General features: G+C 52.2%; 3 protein-coding genes across 3 annotated transcripts; 1 reads left to right on the forward strand and 2 right to left on the reverse strand.

Moving 5' to 3' along the window:
- Nucleotides 1-1,313: 1,313 nt before the first annotated feature.
- Nucleotides 1,314-2,270, reverse strand: LOC104354773 (olfactory receptor 51H1). Its single transcript, XM_009961783.2, has one exon. It carries the CDS (start codon nt 2,268-2,270, stop codon nt 1,314-1,316), a length of 957 nt encoding a protein of 318 aa, XP_009960085.2.
- Nucleotides 2,271-7,003: 4,733 nt separating this feature from the next.
- Nucleotides 7,004-9,735, forward strand: LOC104354774 (olfactory receptor 51E2-like). The gene is made up of 2 exons (XM_086481459.1): nt 7,004-7,080; nt 9,252-9,735. Exons 1-2 carry the CDS (start codon nt 7,004-7,006, stop codon nt 9,733-9,735), a joined length of 561 nt encoding a protein of 186 aa, XP_086337585.1.
- A 2,098-nt stretch (nt 9,736-11,833) lies between these two features.
- Nucleotides 11,834-12,784, reverse strand: LOC104340692 (olfactory receptor 52K2). Its single transcript, XM_009960329.2, has one exon. It carries the CDS (start codon nt 12,782-12,784, stop codon nt 11,834-11,836), a length of 951 nt encoding a protein of 316 aa, XP_009958631.2.
- Between the last annotated feature and the right edge of the window lie 1,399 nt (nt 12,785-14,183).

The following is a 14,183-nucleotide window of genomic DNA, read 5'->3' on the forward strand; positions in this document are numbered from 1 at the left end:
TGGACAGTGACTCTGCCCAGCGCCTGCACCGAAATCTGCCCTCGCCTTCATCCCTCCCAGCACGAGCGCTGCTCGCAGCGTCGCTGCTGTACGCTCTCTCCCATGAGATGGGGGCTGCTGGCCCTTCACCTGCAAGGTCACGGCTTCTCTTCCTCCTCCTTTTCACCCTGCTCCCTACTTCTTGACCACTCAGCTACCGGGACAAGGTGAAGACTGGGCGGAGATAGCCCGGAGGAGGAGTCCAGCCCATGAGGAAGACTGCAGGCACTGATTTGGGGGCAGAAAGGGGCAAATGGTTTGGTACCACCCTGCAGGCGTCACAAAGTCGCAGGGAGTTGGAGATGATTATTTTACACAATGGTAAGGGTGGTTAATCAGGAGGTAGATTGCCTTGGGACAGGGTGGAGGCTCCTCTAATGACAGCCTGATGCTCTGAAAGGGGCAGCTCAGGCAGCCCCAGCCCAGGAACGAAGCATGTCCCTTGTACACCACAAGCATGTCCCTTGTACACCACGTGCGTCCCTAAGGAAACGCGGCAATATACAAACCGCACCCCGTGCCGCAGGATGCGGTTGGATCGCACTGTACCTCCGTGCCAGACCGACCTACCCTCATTTGAATGGCGATCTGGGAGGTGGGGAGAGATTTTTGTGATGTCCCCGTAAGAGCAGGCAGAACAGGTGATATCACAAGACAGTACGAACCACACACTCCCCTTGCACACCCTGCAACGAGACTGGACTCAGTTTTCTGGGTTTGTGCCCTTGCACTACAGTCCGTAGGCCATTAGTTCCTGTCTCCATAACTGTAAAGATGTGAATCACATTATTTGTATAACAAAAGCTGAGGAGTCTCATATAATCACGTAACTCTTGGGACGGACAGTTTCATATAATGGACCGATATAGGGATATTGTCATTAAAAGCACGTGTCTGGCAACACTGTTTATAGGTTTTCAGAGACCAAAACGGCTGTTAGCAGTGAATTCCTTGATGAAAGCCTGCTCTCAGCGGTCCTCTCTCTCCCCACCTTCAGGGAGGACAGCTTAATCACATGGCCACACCAGCTCTGCCCTCCTGCAGTCTTTCTGACAAATGGGGCACCCCAAAACGGGAGGTGGAATAATCAGAATTGCCATAATCCGTCCCTCCACAGAGAGGAAAAGAGCCGTATTGCAGAAGAGGTAACAGGTTTCTCCGGGGAAGTGAAGGAGCAGAAGTGATTTTCTCCAGGAGATGATATTGCTCATGAGCAACCAGTCTGGAGAGGAAAGGAGGGAGGAGACTGGCTTTGCAGCATTGACCCTCTGGGGCTAGACCCACTGCTGGGTCCCCCTCCAGCAGAGCAGGATGAGGATCCGCTTGCGGATCTGCTTGGTTTTCCAGCTGTACACGAGTGGGTTCAGGACAGGAGGCACCAGGAGATAGGCATCAGCCAGGAGTGTGTGAGTGAGGGGGGGCAGGTGCTTCCCAAACCTGTGCATGACGGACAAGCCGATGAGGGGGATGTAGAAGATCAGGACGGCACACAGGTGGGAGATGCATGTGCTGAAGGCTTTGGCTTGTGCTTCCTGGGAGACGATGCTCAGGATGGCCCTGATTATCATCACGTAAGACAGGAGGATGGCCAGGGAGTCCAGTCCTTTGGTGAGTATCACTGCGGTCAGCCCGTACAAGCTGTTGACTCTGACATCCCCACAAACCAGCCTCAGCATGTCCTGGTGCAGGCAGAAGGAGTGAGACAGGACACGGGACCTGCAAAAAGGCATCTTCTTAATAAGGACAGCAACAGGTAGCACCACACAGATGGCCCGCATGAAGATCACCCCCCCTGCCTTCATTATCAGGGAGCTCGTCAGGACAGAGGCATAGTGCAAAGGGTAGCAAATAGCAACGAAGCGGTCAAAAGCCATGGCCACCAGGACTCCAGACTCGATGGCAGAGAAGCAGTGGATGAAGTACATCTGGGCAATGCACGCCTCAAAACACAGGGAGGGGGACTGGAACCAGAAAATGGCCAGCATGGTGGGCAGAGTGGAGAGAGACAGGCCCAGGTCTGCCATGGACAGCATGGAGAGGAGATAGTACATAGGTGTATGGAGGCTGTGGTCTGTCTTTATCATCCAGAGCAAGGTGCAGTTCGCCAGGAGCATGAGGAGGTAGAGGCAGCAGAGAGGCAATGCCATCCAGTAGCTGCTCATCGGCAGACTGGGGATGCCGGTGAGGATGAAGGTCAGGGGACTGGACTCAGTCCTATTGGAAGACGACATCTCACGCACTGGTGGTCCAAGCGTCTGGAAATAACAGTGTCTTGAAATAAAAGCCCTGCCATGAGACACCCCATGCACCCCAGCTGCAACGGTGTCGGGAGGACAGGCTCCCAAGAGCCAAACAGCCCCTGTGCAGCTGCCCTCACGTGTAACAACCGCATCGACCAAGGAAAGGCCACACTGGACCGGTCCCAGGGATCACCATCTGGGCTGTGCACAGCAGCGGATAGCAAGGAAAGAGTAGTGCGGCATTTAACGTGTCGCTCCTAGTTGTAGTCACAACTTTTAAATACCCCGAGTTTCAGGAGATTTGGTGCTCTGCCCTCTGGGAGGTGCCAGAAAACATCTGAGCAGCACAGGCAAGACAACAGCCTGGGGCCAGGGTGCTCCTGCCTGGGGAAGGAGGAGGGGTGGGATGGAGAGTGCTCCCTGCAGCAGTAGGAGGAGCAGCCTTGGCCATGCTGGTCCCTGCAAGGCTGAAGCACCCGGACTGGAAAGGGGAGGGGGGGTGGAAGAGGAGAGAGACAAAGGCAGAGAAAGGCCAGTGTTCGTGCTGAACTCAATGTGGTCAGACCACGAGAGATAACATCTCTTTCTGAGATGAGAAGTAGCCCCATTATGTCAGCCTGTATTGATTTCTTCCCTTTTTGTTTAAGTATGACAAAATGTATTACGTTTTAGGGAGCTTTATCAGCTAAACCTGCAAGTCAATTAACCAAACCAACCCTGACAGAAGGAAAATGGATTTCTGCTTTACAGCTGCCAAAAAGGTTAAATGGAAGGGAAGAAATTCAGAGGCCCAAGAGCCTAAAGTGGTGTTTTGTCTGCCTGAGGCCATTAGAAAACCCAACAGCAAACACCAGGTCTCCATTTAAGCACTCTGGAAGCTGCCCTTGAGCATGAGCCATCAGCTGCCATGCTCAGCGGCGGGAGGCTGGGGCAGGCAGGGGAGATTTCCAGAGAAATATTCCAGACAGTCTTCTCTGCAAACGCAGTTAAATTCAGGGCACCTTGGCAACGCCAGCGGTCACAGCCAGCAGCACATCCTCAGCTCTTGCTGCGGCCGATCAGGGGAAGTGTGCCTGTCTCTGTTCAGCTGGAAATGAATACGTTTTGCATAACCGAGGAGCACAAACTGATTAAGATTAGTCCCAGGGCGAGCCTGCATGCACATGCCCACGCTCTGAGACCTCAGGGAAAAAAAAAAAGAAAGAAAGATTTCAGTCGTGCCTGCAAATAGCTCAGCTCGCCACGGTGCCGCTCTCCTCCAGCAGCCCCTGTGCAGTTCCTCAGAAGCCGTCGAACAGCCGCTTCCCTGATGAGGGGAAAGAGTCACGCAGGGACAAAGTCAGAGCTGACCCCTGGGATGCGGGGAAAAAGCGCCCTGGAATGGAACCCAGCGGTGTGGGAGAGGGAGAAGTGGGCCAGTGAAAGAGGTGGCTGAGGGGGTAGAGATCCTAAAGCCGAGGAGCTCCTGTGGGGAGCAAAGTCATCATAGAAACAAACTTAGACGCCCTGTTCGTGTAGCGCTTGAGAGAACGAGGAAAACTTTTAATTATTGACAAACATCAGTTTTTAGGGTGGCTTTTCATATTAAGCCTGTACGTATATATCAGATCAAAATTAATATCTAGCAAAGCAATTTGCCATCCTAGCACTTTTCTGACATGCTGGTTTGTTGTTTCTGCCAGAGGCTTTTGTAAATTCTCGTTTTGACGCAAGCCCTCAAACAAATTGTTCTTGGGGGGGGGAAGAACACCTCTGCGGGCAGCCCACCCCGTACTTACCCCAGGGCACGGCAGAGGATGCGGGCTGGGGACCAGGACCAGCCCTGGCTGTGCTCGCTGCTGCAGGCAGGCGCTGGGCAGAGGGCTGGGAAGCCGTATTTAACCCAGCCAGAGCAAACCCCAGGGGCCTCACCGGGGGAGTCGCAGCTGATTTCTTCGCTCTTCAGGGGGTGTGAGCACCACGGGACTGCGTACGAGTAGGTTTTCCTGATCCCTCTGAAAAAAAATGGCAGAGTGCAAAAACGTGAGCGGAGGCAGCTTTGAGGCACCGGTTGGAAAAAAAGAAAAAAAAGGTAAAAAAAGGCGTATTCAGAAAATTCACCAGTTTTGCCCTGCTCTGTGAAACTTTTGCATTCTGGAAAGAGAAGACAACCAGCCTCAGCGCCTTCCACCCCCCCAGGTGCCTCCACACAGGTCCCCCATTTATATATAGGCACACCTTATATATGTATATTTGTATATGTGTGTGTATCGCATTTAGATCGATAGATAGGTTACATACAAGGAAAGAAGGACAGTAAGAAAAATTCCTGAAATGTTCCCAAAAAAAGAGCATAAACCAAAAGAACCAGCCAACAGATTCATAATCAGAAACTTCATTTTGAGAATTTATTTGATTCTGTGATGAGTTTCACAGAGAGATGGTGGGTGGCGGGGCAAAGAGAGGGTGGGTGGCGGGGTAGAGAGATGGAGGGTGATGTGGAGATCCCTTTGTCCATGGCTGTGGGGAGCCTCCAGCTGCCTGTTCCCCACCATTGATGGGGTACAGACTGGGGCTATGTGCACCTCCTAACCCTTCAGTCAACGTCCTTGTAGAAACTGGGACACTCTTGGGCTCGTGGCAACGAGGGTGAGGAGAAGAGCATGGCATGGTCTGATCATGTCCCTGTCCGGGCTACGGATCAGTGGAACTCCTTGCTGTGGATCTGAATGATTTACAGGAGTTTGAAAGGAGATTGGGAGAGTCTTGGAAGAGCGATTGCTGAGGGCTGCCTAAAGCAGACCAGCCCCCTCCTGAAACGAAAAGAGCAGGGTGCTGGAGGACGATTAAGGGGCACGATCAGCTACCCTGCACTGGTTTCGTGTCATTTGCAGACTTGCTGCCGCATCAGCTGGGTGGTTAGTGAAGTGGTTAAACTGTGCTGCCCCCAGTAATAACTCACTAGTGACTGACCTCCAACTGTACCCTGTGCCACAGATCGGACCCTTAAAGGCAGGAAGCTCAGATCCTTTTCTCTCCTCAGACTCAAGGAACCCATCCAGGAGATGAATATTTTGGGGTGGTAGGGAGAAGACCAAGATTTATTGCACAGTGCAGAGCTGTGTGCACAGACAAAATCGCCTGGAGCAGCTGAGTTCTCGCAGCGTGGTGCTGTGCCCCGGGGGACAGACGAGGGTGTCCTCTCAAACAGGGCAGCCTGTGGCACATCCCGTGCCGGCAGCGTTGAGCCTGGCCAGGGCACCATTCTGCAATGAGAAGCTCAGGTACCTCTGTGCCTCGGGAAGCCGTTGGGTTTTGGTCTCCAGGATCTCCTCCATGGTCAACACGTGTCCTCTCTCCACTCCCACAATCTGATTTTACCTGAGGCTCCCTCGGCCATCTGCAGCCCTGCACTTTTTGTGATTGTCAGGATTTGTCCCAGACTTACCCAAAACTGTCTCCAAGCACCAGGAGCCTGAGCTCAGACACTAAGCTGCTGCAGCTTAACGAGCTGTGGTGTCAGACGAGCACGGTTGTTCCTCGGGGGCTGTGTTCCCTTTCACATGTGACGTGGCTCAGCTCTCAGTGAGCGAAGATGAAGCCAAGCAGAAATTCCCAGCGTTTCTGGGGGTTAGAGCAGTCCCTCCAACACTTTCTGTAGCTCAGATGACGCAAAATACCCTGAGAAAGGCTCTGACTGCTTTGCTTGTCAGGCAGGGTCTTTGTCAGGACTGTGGGAGGAAAGAAACTGTTCCCAGATGGCATTTTGTCAGCGTACTTATCAGCCTGAAATTTCCCTGTGCTTGCCACAACATACCTTGTGCCCTAGCTGAGAGCACGGGGTTGGGAGATGTCTGAATTGACAAACTCTACTATGAACACATAAACTACAGAATTTAGACTAAGCAGAAACACACTCGCTTTGGACTTGGAAAGGCAATTTTTGACCCTTACCTTTAAAGTCCCCTGGAACTTAAATTTACAGTCCTTATCCTTTCCTGGCACTTCTGTTCTGTGTAAGATAACGTTTGCTTTCAACAGGGCAAAGCATTTCCCACCACCTCCTTCCCCCACAAACACCACGTGTCTGTGGCAGACCCTGTCAGGAGACGTTAGGAGTGCAGATGTTTTCAGCTGTGGCAGCTGTTCAGTGCCCAGCCCGATGGGGTTTGAGTCTGCGAATACTAGTGCAAGTGGTAACAGTGCAAGTTGCTCAAGGGGTGTACTGTGTATTTGAAATACACCCTTTTCCTTTCCTGCTAGAGTCAGCACAAATATTTCCACTGGCTTCAGTGATGTAGGATGGAGCCTGAGCCAGGGATGCAAAGCAGGATATACTGGTGTTTCTTTGTGCTTCATCCTTGCCTCTAAATTCTTGTTGCTGCTGATGATAGCATGTTCAATAAATACCATTCTTCACTTCAAGGCTTAGGAGCTCAAGCAAATCTGCATGGAGCTCATGTCAGCATTCAAGAACCTCAGCATTTTTGCCCTGACAGCTTTCCCAGGCTTGGAAACGTCTCACCTCTGCTCTATCTGTTTCAGTGTGAGCCTTGGCAATGCCTCCTCATCTTTTATGCAACAAGAGGACTGAAGCCCACGTGCTATTTCTTGGCCATGTTTTCCATTGTTCTTACCGTCTGTCTTCAGGACAGACTGTGCTGGGCGCATTCTGGTTTAAGTACAGGGAAACCAGCTGCACTGCTTGTTTCCCTCAAATCTTCTTCACCCCCTCACTGTGGCTCATGGAGATGCCTATGCTGCTGCTGGTGGCCCTCGGTAGCTTTGTGGCAAACCACAGCCTCCTGCAGTACGAGTCAACGTTAACCACTTGAGGAGTGACCGTGGTGGGACTGGTGTTCATGTCCTTGTTGTCCCAGGAGGGAAAGTGCCTGGACTGGGTGCTTAAAAGACTGCAAAGAGGCAAAACTGCAAAAACTGGGAAGTAGATTTTTATTTTTTAAAATTATCTACCATAGCATCAGCCTCTTATTGTGGCCCACTGCGATGTGCGTTGGTGAGGTGCACTTTAAAGAACTTCTCTGGATGTCTGTCCTTAGCCTGGACCACAGACCCAGCCCAGCTGGGACACCAGGGGAAGGTGAATGTGCAGGGTGTTTTGCACAGCATAGGGCACGGTGTAAAGGCAGAGAAGTGCTTGGGGCTGAGACGTGTGGAGTGAGGTGTTTCTAGGGCGGATCCTCACTCAGCAGTTGGGAGCTGGTTCACTGTGTAAAAGGGATGAAGGAGGGTTCAGAGGGCTGATGTTTGAGCTTTGGCCAAAAAGAGGATTATTGATGGAAGTCTAGATGAATCCCCCCTTCATCATTGCAGGGCAATGGCACAGGAAAAGCAGAAGAGCGTAGGAATTGCTCAGATGGGTTACAGGGAGCAAGTCGCCATTAGTACCTAGGTGACATCTCATTAAGGACAGTCAGTTTCAAAAATGACCAGACTGGAACTTCTTCTAAAACCCATATCACTGTCCCCAACACCGTTGTCTCAATGCTCTGAGCAGACCCTGCTCTACACTTCCAACAGACAGGAATGCCAGTGTCTCCAGCCCTTTTGCATCTAAACCAATTCTGCCACTCCAGTTTGCCTAAGCCATAATCAGTGCCTTTAACCCTCAGATCTCTCCTTTCCCCTCACAGCTCCACGGTTTGAAGCACAAAGAGATGGAGGATCATATGTTTCACCCACTGATGTGCATATTCTTACTGCACATGCTGGTTCCTAAGTAAGGTTCATCATCACTATCTCACAGCAGTGAGCTGAATGGGTTTAAATATGTGTAGTCTAAATAAACATTAAAACTGAAACCTTCTCAGTTTTCTGCAATGTTGTGTTGTGTCTGTATTTCTATTTGGTAGACACCCAGAAATTAACTTTTTTGAGAGCTCTTATGCTTTATTGTCAAGCATTGCTATAACCCCTCTTTTGCTCTCTGAAATGGAATCAGGGAAGAGCATGAGCCTGTTCCTTCCCAGCCTTGACCACGGTCATGACTTCGCCCCTGTGAGCTTGCAGGGTGCAGCCACGCACAGCAAACAGTGTGGCACGTGGGTGCCCCGCTCACCCCACCACACTTCCTTCTGCCTTTTGACTCTATGAGTCCTCATAACCAGGCATGCACCCACTGCTCCTCACGGGTGCGGTGGGTCTGGGCTCCACATCGGTGCTGCTCCTCCAGGCCACAGCAGCGAGGACCCAACTCTGTGCCCCAAACAGCAGTTAGAGAGGGGACAGCAAAGGGCATGACTAGTACGTGCAGTCGTCCTGGCGACCGACTCATCCCAGCTGCTTCTAACGTAGATAATAAATAACCCACAGAGCAATGCCAGCCCGCTGGTGGTCCTCTAGGTTGTATCAGTACTGTATGAATAGTTACCACCACAAACTATTGTCTTTTCTGAGTCTCAAGCATCTTCAGGCAGGCATTGTCCCTGTTGAAGGGGCATTGTCCCTGTTGAAGGGGCATTTCCCTGGGCAAAGAGATTCTGTGCGTGAGCATGCCTTCTTAGTGTGTATAGATACCTGATGGGAGGGAGTAACGAAGACAAAGCCACATTCTTAGTGATACCCAGTGAGAGGACAAGAGATAATAGGAAAAACCAGGAAATTCCTTTTAAACATAACAAATACCGTGGGGTTTTTTATGGCGATGTTAATCAAACACTGGCACAGGTTGCCCAGAGAGGCTGTAGAGCCTCCATCCTTGGAGATACACAAAACAGAGGTGCACGCGATCCTGAGCAACCTGCTCTGGGCAACCCTGTCGGAGCAGAGGGGCTGGCCGGGACGATCTCCAGAGGTGCCGGCCAGCCTCAGTGACTCTGTGACCCTGTATAGCACGTACAGCTGTTTCACGCTATAAAAGCACTGCTCTGGTGGTGCTACAGTGCAGCTCTCACGCGGGGAATATCATTTCCGTATAAAAAAAATAAACCACACTTAAAGTTGTACAACTGCCACACCATCACCTGGCTCCAGAGCAGAGACAGAACCAAGGGCTGCTCCGCCCCTCCCCTTCTGCAGCTCCCGGCTGCTGTCACACTCCTTCTGCCTGCACCAGGACGTGATGAACCTGGCCTGTGCCAACGCCACCCCCAGCGTGGTGTACGGCCTCACCGCCATCCTGCTCGTCATGGGGCTGGACGCCGTCCTCATCTGCCTCTCCTACGTCCTGATCCTCAAGGCTGTCTTGCGGCTGGCGTTGTGGAAGGAGAGGCTCAAGGTGTTCAGCACCTGCGTCGCCCACATCTGCGTGGTCCTGGCCTTCTACGTGCCCCTGATCGGGCTGTCTGTGGTGCACAGGTTTGGGAAGGACCTGGCTCCACTGGTCCATATCACCATGGGGAACATCTACATCCTGGTGCCTGCTGTGGCCAACCCCATCATCTATGGGGTGAGGACCAAACAGATAGAGAAGAGCCTGATTTCAGTCAAAATTTCTGGTGTCAGAACTGCCCACTGAACTGCACCCGGCTTTGGACTTTTCTTGGCTTAGCCTTGGGAGTGGGGAATGATCTCCTCCTCTTGGACTACGCAGTGTGCTGCCTGAGCCCTTGGCAGAAGCTCACTCACTATCACCACACAAGTGACAATAATTTCTGACTGCGAATTGCAGAACAAATATACTTTGCTCAGCAAGAGCTAGTACTGTAGCAAAAGACTACACAAGCTTGGCAGGCCGATGGCTTTACGGATGCAGTCAGAGCCCTTCAGGAGTTAACATTTAGCTGGGACTTGTTCCTTTCCTTGCAGTGCATCCCAGGGCGTCCCAGAAAGTCACAAACAGTATAAAACACAGACAGACAGACAGACAGACAGACAGACAGACAGTATAAAACACCTTTGCCTAATATTAACTTTTTAACTGTATCTTCTTTTTCTTCCGTTTATTCACTGCCTAGAATTAGAAAAGTATTTTTTGAAAGAACAAATAAGTACCACTTGGTGGAAGCAGGAATTTCGAGCGCAAATCTAATTCAGAGATTCATTTCCTGAATTAGGTACAAATTAACTCATTTTGCACACAACACAAAGCAAAACAGCATTTGCAAGGAGCAGCTCAGCATATTTGTGGGGAAGCGTACTGTGTGTAGGTGGTAAGGTTTGGGTAGTGGAGGGGAGCGCAGGGGTGGCCGGGGGGCAGGACCGGGGACGCCCTGTGCCAGACGCAGATGATTCCAGCTGGACCAGTAGCAGACCCATCGTGTGCAGGAACGCTGTCCCCACTGCGCTTCAGCTTCAGCCACGTTACACCCGACCTCCTCTACATTTCAGGCGTCCTCCTCTCGACATGCCCCGCAGCAGCACGGCCAGCGTGCCAGCAATCAAAGGTGCCTCCAGACCCCGCTCACACACACACACAGCAGCGGGCGTCTAGTGCCACGTCCCAGCCCTGCACAGAGCATCGCTCTTCCTGCATCTCGTCAGCTCCAACCCAGCCTCGCAGGGACCTCTCACTTCTACCACCAACCAGCTCGCTGTACCCCACCAGATTTGCTGCAAACTTATTGTACTTTCTTTTTAAACAGTGAAGCTGATTAAAACACCCTCGGAGGATGAGCTCTCCCTAACTCAGCACCGCACCTGAGCGTTAGCTGAGGGGGATGAGTGGTCCATCACCCTCATGCAGCGCCGCACGTGCAGAATGACATGGTCTCCAAAGAGGGGAGCCAGATTGCCGAAGTGCCAAAACCACAGGAATAGGATCTTCAGAAGCAAGCGAAGGCTTATGAAAAACTGGAGCTTTTCAAAATCCCGTGACAGGTGCCTATAGGCTTAGGGACTAGACACACCACCACAGAAAGTTAGGGAGTCTCATTAAAATACTGGGGAAAAAAAATGTTGTACAACAACGTTTCATGGCTGGTGCTGGTTTGGTGTTGCTAGTGAGAAAGGAGCAAAACCTTCTGCGACACTGTGGGGTTTCAGTTGACTTGTAGACCCTGATTTCAAGTGAGCTGGCTTTTTGTGATTGCTGCCAGCACTTCGGTACGGTTTCAAGCCAAGACTGGGAGGGAAACACAATCTGTTTGGGCCGACGTCTGGATGAGTGTTTGTGTGTTAAGTGTGTACACACACACACACACTCCCTGCTCATAGCCGGGCACCAAGGTCAGGCAGCTGCTAAAAATCAGTAAGTGAATAAATGCAGAGCTACAGAGAGCTCATTCACTGGGTGAATAAGGTACGTGGGGAGGATGAAGGCATGAACAGGCTTTCGTTTCCAAAGTGATAACAGTCCTTTATCAAGAGCTGAGATGAAGACAAGAGTCGTGAGGAGATACAGAGCTGAGGAGCACCAAAGACACAGACACAGTTAGACACGATTGATCTCTCCGTTCAGAACAGGAACGTAGAATTCACTCTCTAAAAACAACGTTTCACCAGTCCCGTTTCCCGTGGTGCCGCCAGCATTCAGGGTTTGGCCAAGATGGTGGAGGCATCACCTTGCTTTTCCAGTAGACAGATTTTGAGCTTTCTCTTTGCTCCCCAAACATGCTGATGTTGTTCCCTGGTCTGAACCCTACTCCTTGCTGCCTGGCGTTGGCGATGGGCTGGGGTCAGGACCTGGGCTGCATCTCCTTCTGACGGAGAAGGCTCAGCACCCGCTTGCGGATCAGCGTGGTCCTCATCCCATAGATGAGTGGGTTGAGCGTGGGAGGCACCAGCAGATAGAGGTCAGCCATCAGGACGCGGATGTGCATGGGGACGCTCTGGCCCCAGCGCTGAGTGTAGAAGGAGAAGAGCCCGGGCGTGTAGAAGAGCAGGATGACACCGATGTGGGAGCTGCAGGTGCCGAAGGACTTCAGACGAGCGTCTCTGGAGGAGAGGCCTCGGACCTCCCTCAGGATCAGCACGTAGGAGGCAGCGATGAAGATGGAGTCTGAGCCCACCACGGCGGTGGGAATCGTGATCCCGTAGATGCTGTTGGGCCGGGTGTCCCCACAGGCCAGCTTCACCACCGACATGTGCTCGCAGTAGGAGTGGTGGATGACACGGGGGCCGCAGTAGGACAGGCGGGTCACCATGCATGTCAGAGGGGTCAGGAGGGTGATGCCACGCACCGCAGCAGCCAAACCCAGCTTGGCAACGGTGGGGCCGCTCAGGATGTCAGAGTAGCGCAGGGGCTTGCAGATGGCCAAGTATCGGTCAAGGGCCATGGTGAGCAGAACCCCTGACTCCACCATGGAGAAGGTGTGAGTGAAGAACATCTGGGCCACACAGCCCTCAAAGTTGATCTCGTGAGATTGGAACCAGAAGATGCTCAGGAGCTTGGGCATGGTGGAAGTGGTGAGCACGAGGTCAATGGCAGACAGCATGGAGAGGAAGTAAAACATGGGCAGGTGGAGCTTTGGGTCCATCCTAATCACCAGGAGGAGGGTGATGTTGCCCAGCACTGCCATGAAGTACATGGTGCAGAATGGGAAGGCAATCCAGAACTGAGCATCCTCCAGACCGGGGATGCCTGTCAGGATGAAGGACGAGGGACTGGAGTGATTTGAGTAGGACATGAAGCACTGGTGCAGAGCTGCGAGGGAAGAGGCAGGGACAGCTGGCAAAGACAGGGAGAGAAATGAGCTGTAGCAAGCACTGCTGTGGACTCCAGCCTGACCAGAATACTCCTGCCTGTCGTCTCAGCCACACAGGCCTGCACTCCATGAGCCTTATGGGTCCCTTCTGACTCCAGAAGCCTGTGACACAACTATGATACGATTCCTATCCTCCTGTCCCTTATGCAGGTACGCTCAGCCCCATCTTTGGCAAGACACAAACTCACAGGGTCTTAGCTCCACCATTTGGGAGTTACCTCACCTCTCCTCCCATCCCACACTGCCCTCTGGCTGTTGTCTCCTGCCCTCCCCTCTGTAGTCTGGGAGTTACAAGCCAGAAGTGGAGGACATTTAGTTGCAATCAGTACAAAAATGTCAGATGGGAGAAGGGGGGAGATCCAGAAAACTTTGGGGATGCAGCTCAGCAAGAATCTCATCACACACCCACCCCTGCAGGTGTAAACCGTATCTTCTTCTGGGCTGGTGCGCCCCATCCGATTCCCACCTTGGGAAACTGCAGCAGACGTGTATTTGCAACATCGACGTTTGTGGCTCAGAGCACTTTTGCTGGGGGAGCTGATGCCCGTGGAAGCAGCGCACTGACCCCGTGCGTCCCACAGCTGTGTGCCCTGCTTCAGGACAGCACCGTCAGCTGTGGGACTGCTCCTGCTGGAGCCCAAATCCCAACCACCTTGCTGGGGTCCTTCTCTGGTTGGGCATCCCGCCTACAACATCGCTATCTCCTGTGTTAGGAGGGAAAACCAGTGGCATGAGCACAACGGGCCTGAGGCTGCAGTGCTGGTCCCTCCCAGCACTGACCCTCCCGCGGTGCGTGTACCTCCTTACCCTCAAGCCCGTGGCAAAAGAAAGAAGTGCAGTGAATTGTGCCTGTTTTACAGGGAAAGCAGAAGCACAGAAGGCTTTAATCAGCCTGCTGGCAGCATGGGAATTAGGTGCAAGTTTCTCAGGCACTTGCACCCTCTGTTTACCCCAACACACCGAAGGGCCAGACTTCATCTCCTTGGCTTCCCAGACGTTTGACGTCCTTGACCCCTAAACAGTATCATCTCTCCTGCAAACTGCTTCGAGTCCTCCACAGGGCACAAACCAACAGGCATTTTGGCCTGTTTCTAGTCACTGCTATTTGCAAAGTAGGCCAAATACTGCAAAGCCAATATTGTGAAAATGCTGCCAAGACTATGCTATTTGTAATAGCTTATTGCAAGGAGGACTCTGTTTGCAGTGTAGTCCCCTACCTCGGCTGTAAATCCAGGGAGGCAGAGCCACAGCTGGCACAAGCCAGTGCAGCGGGAAATGTTTCTCGTGCCAGAATGATTCATCTGGAAAGGGCAAACACATC

Source organism: Leptosomus discolor, chromosome 1 (assembly GCF_034619465.1).
Source record: "Leptosomus discolor isolate bLepDis1 chromosome 1, bLepDis1.hap2, whole genome shotgun sequence".
Taxonomy (NCBI): Eukaryota; Metazoa; Chordata; class Aves; order Leptosomiformes; family Leptosomidae; genus Leptosomus; species Leptosomus discolor.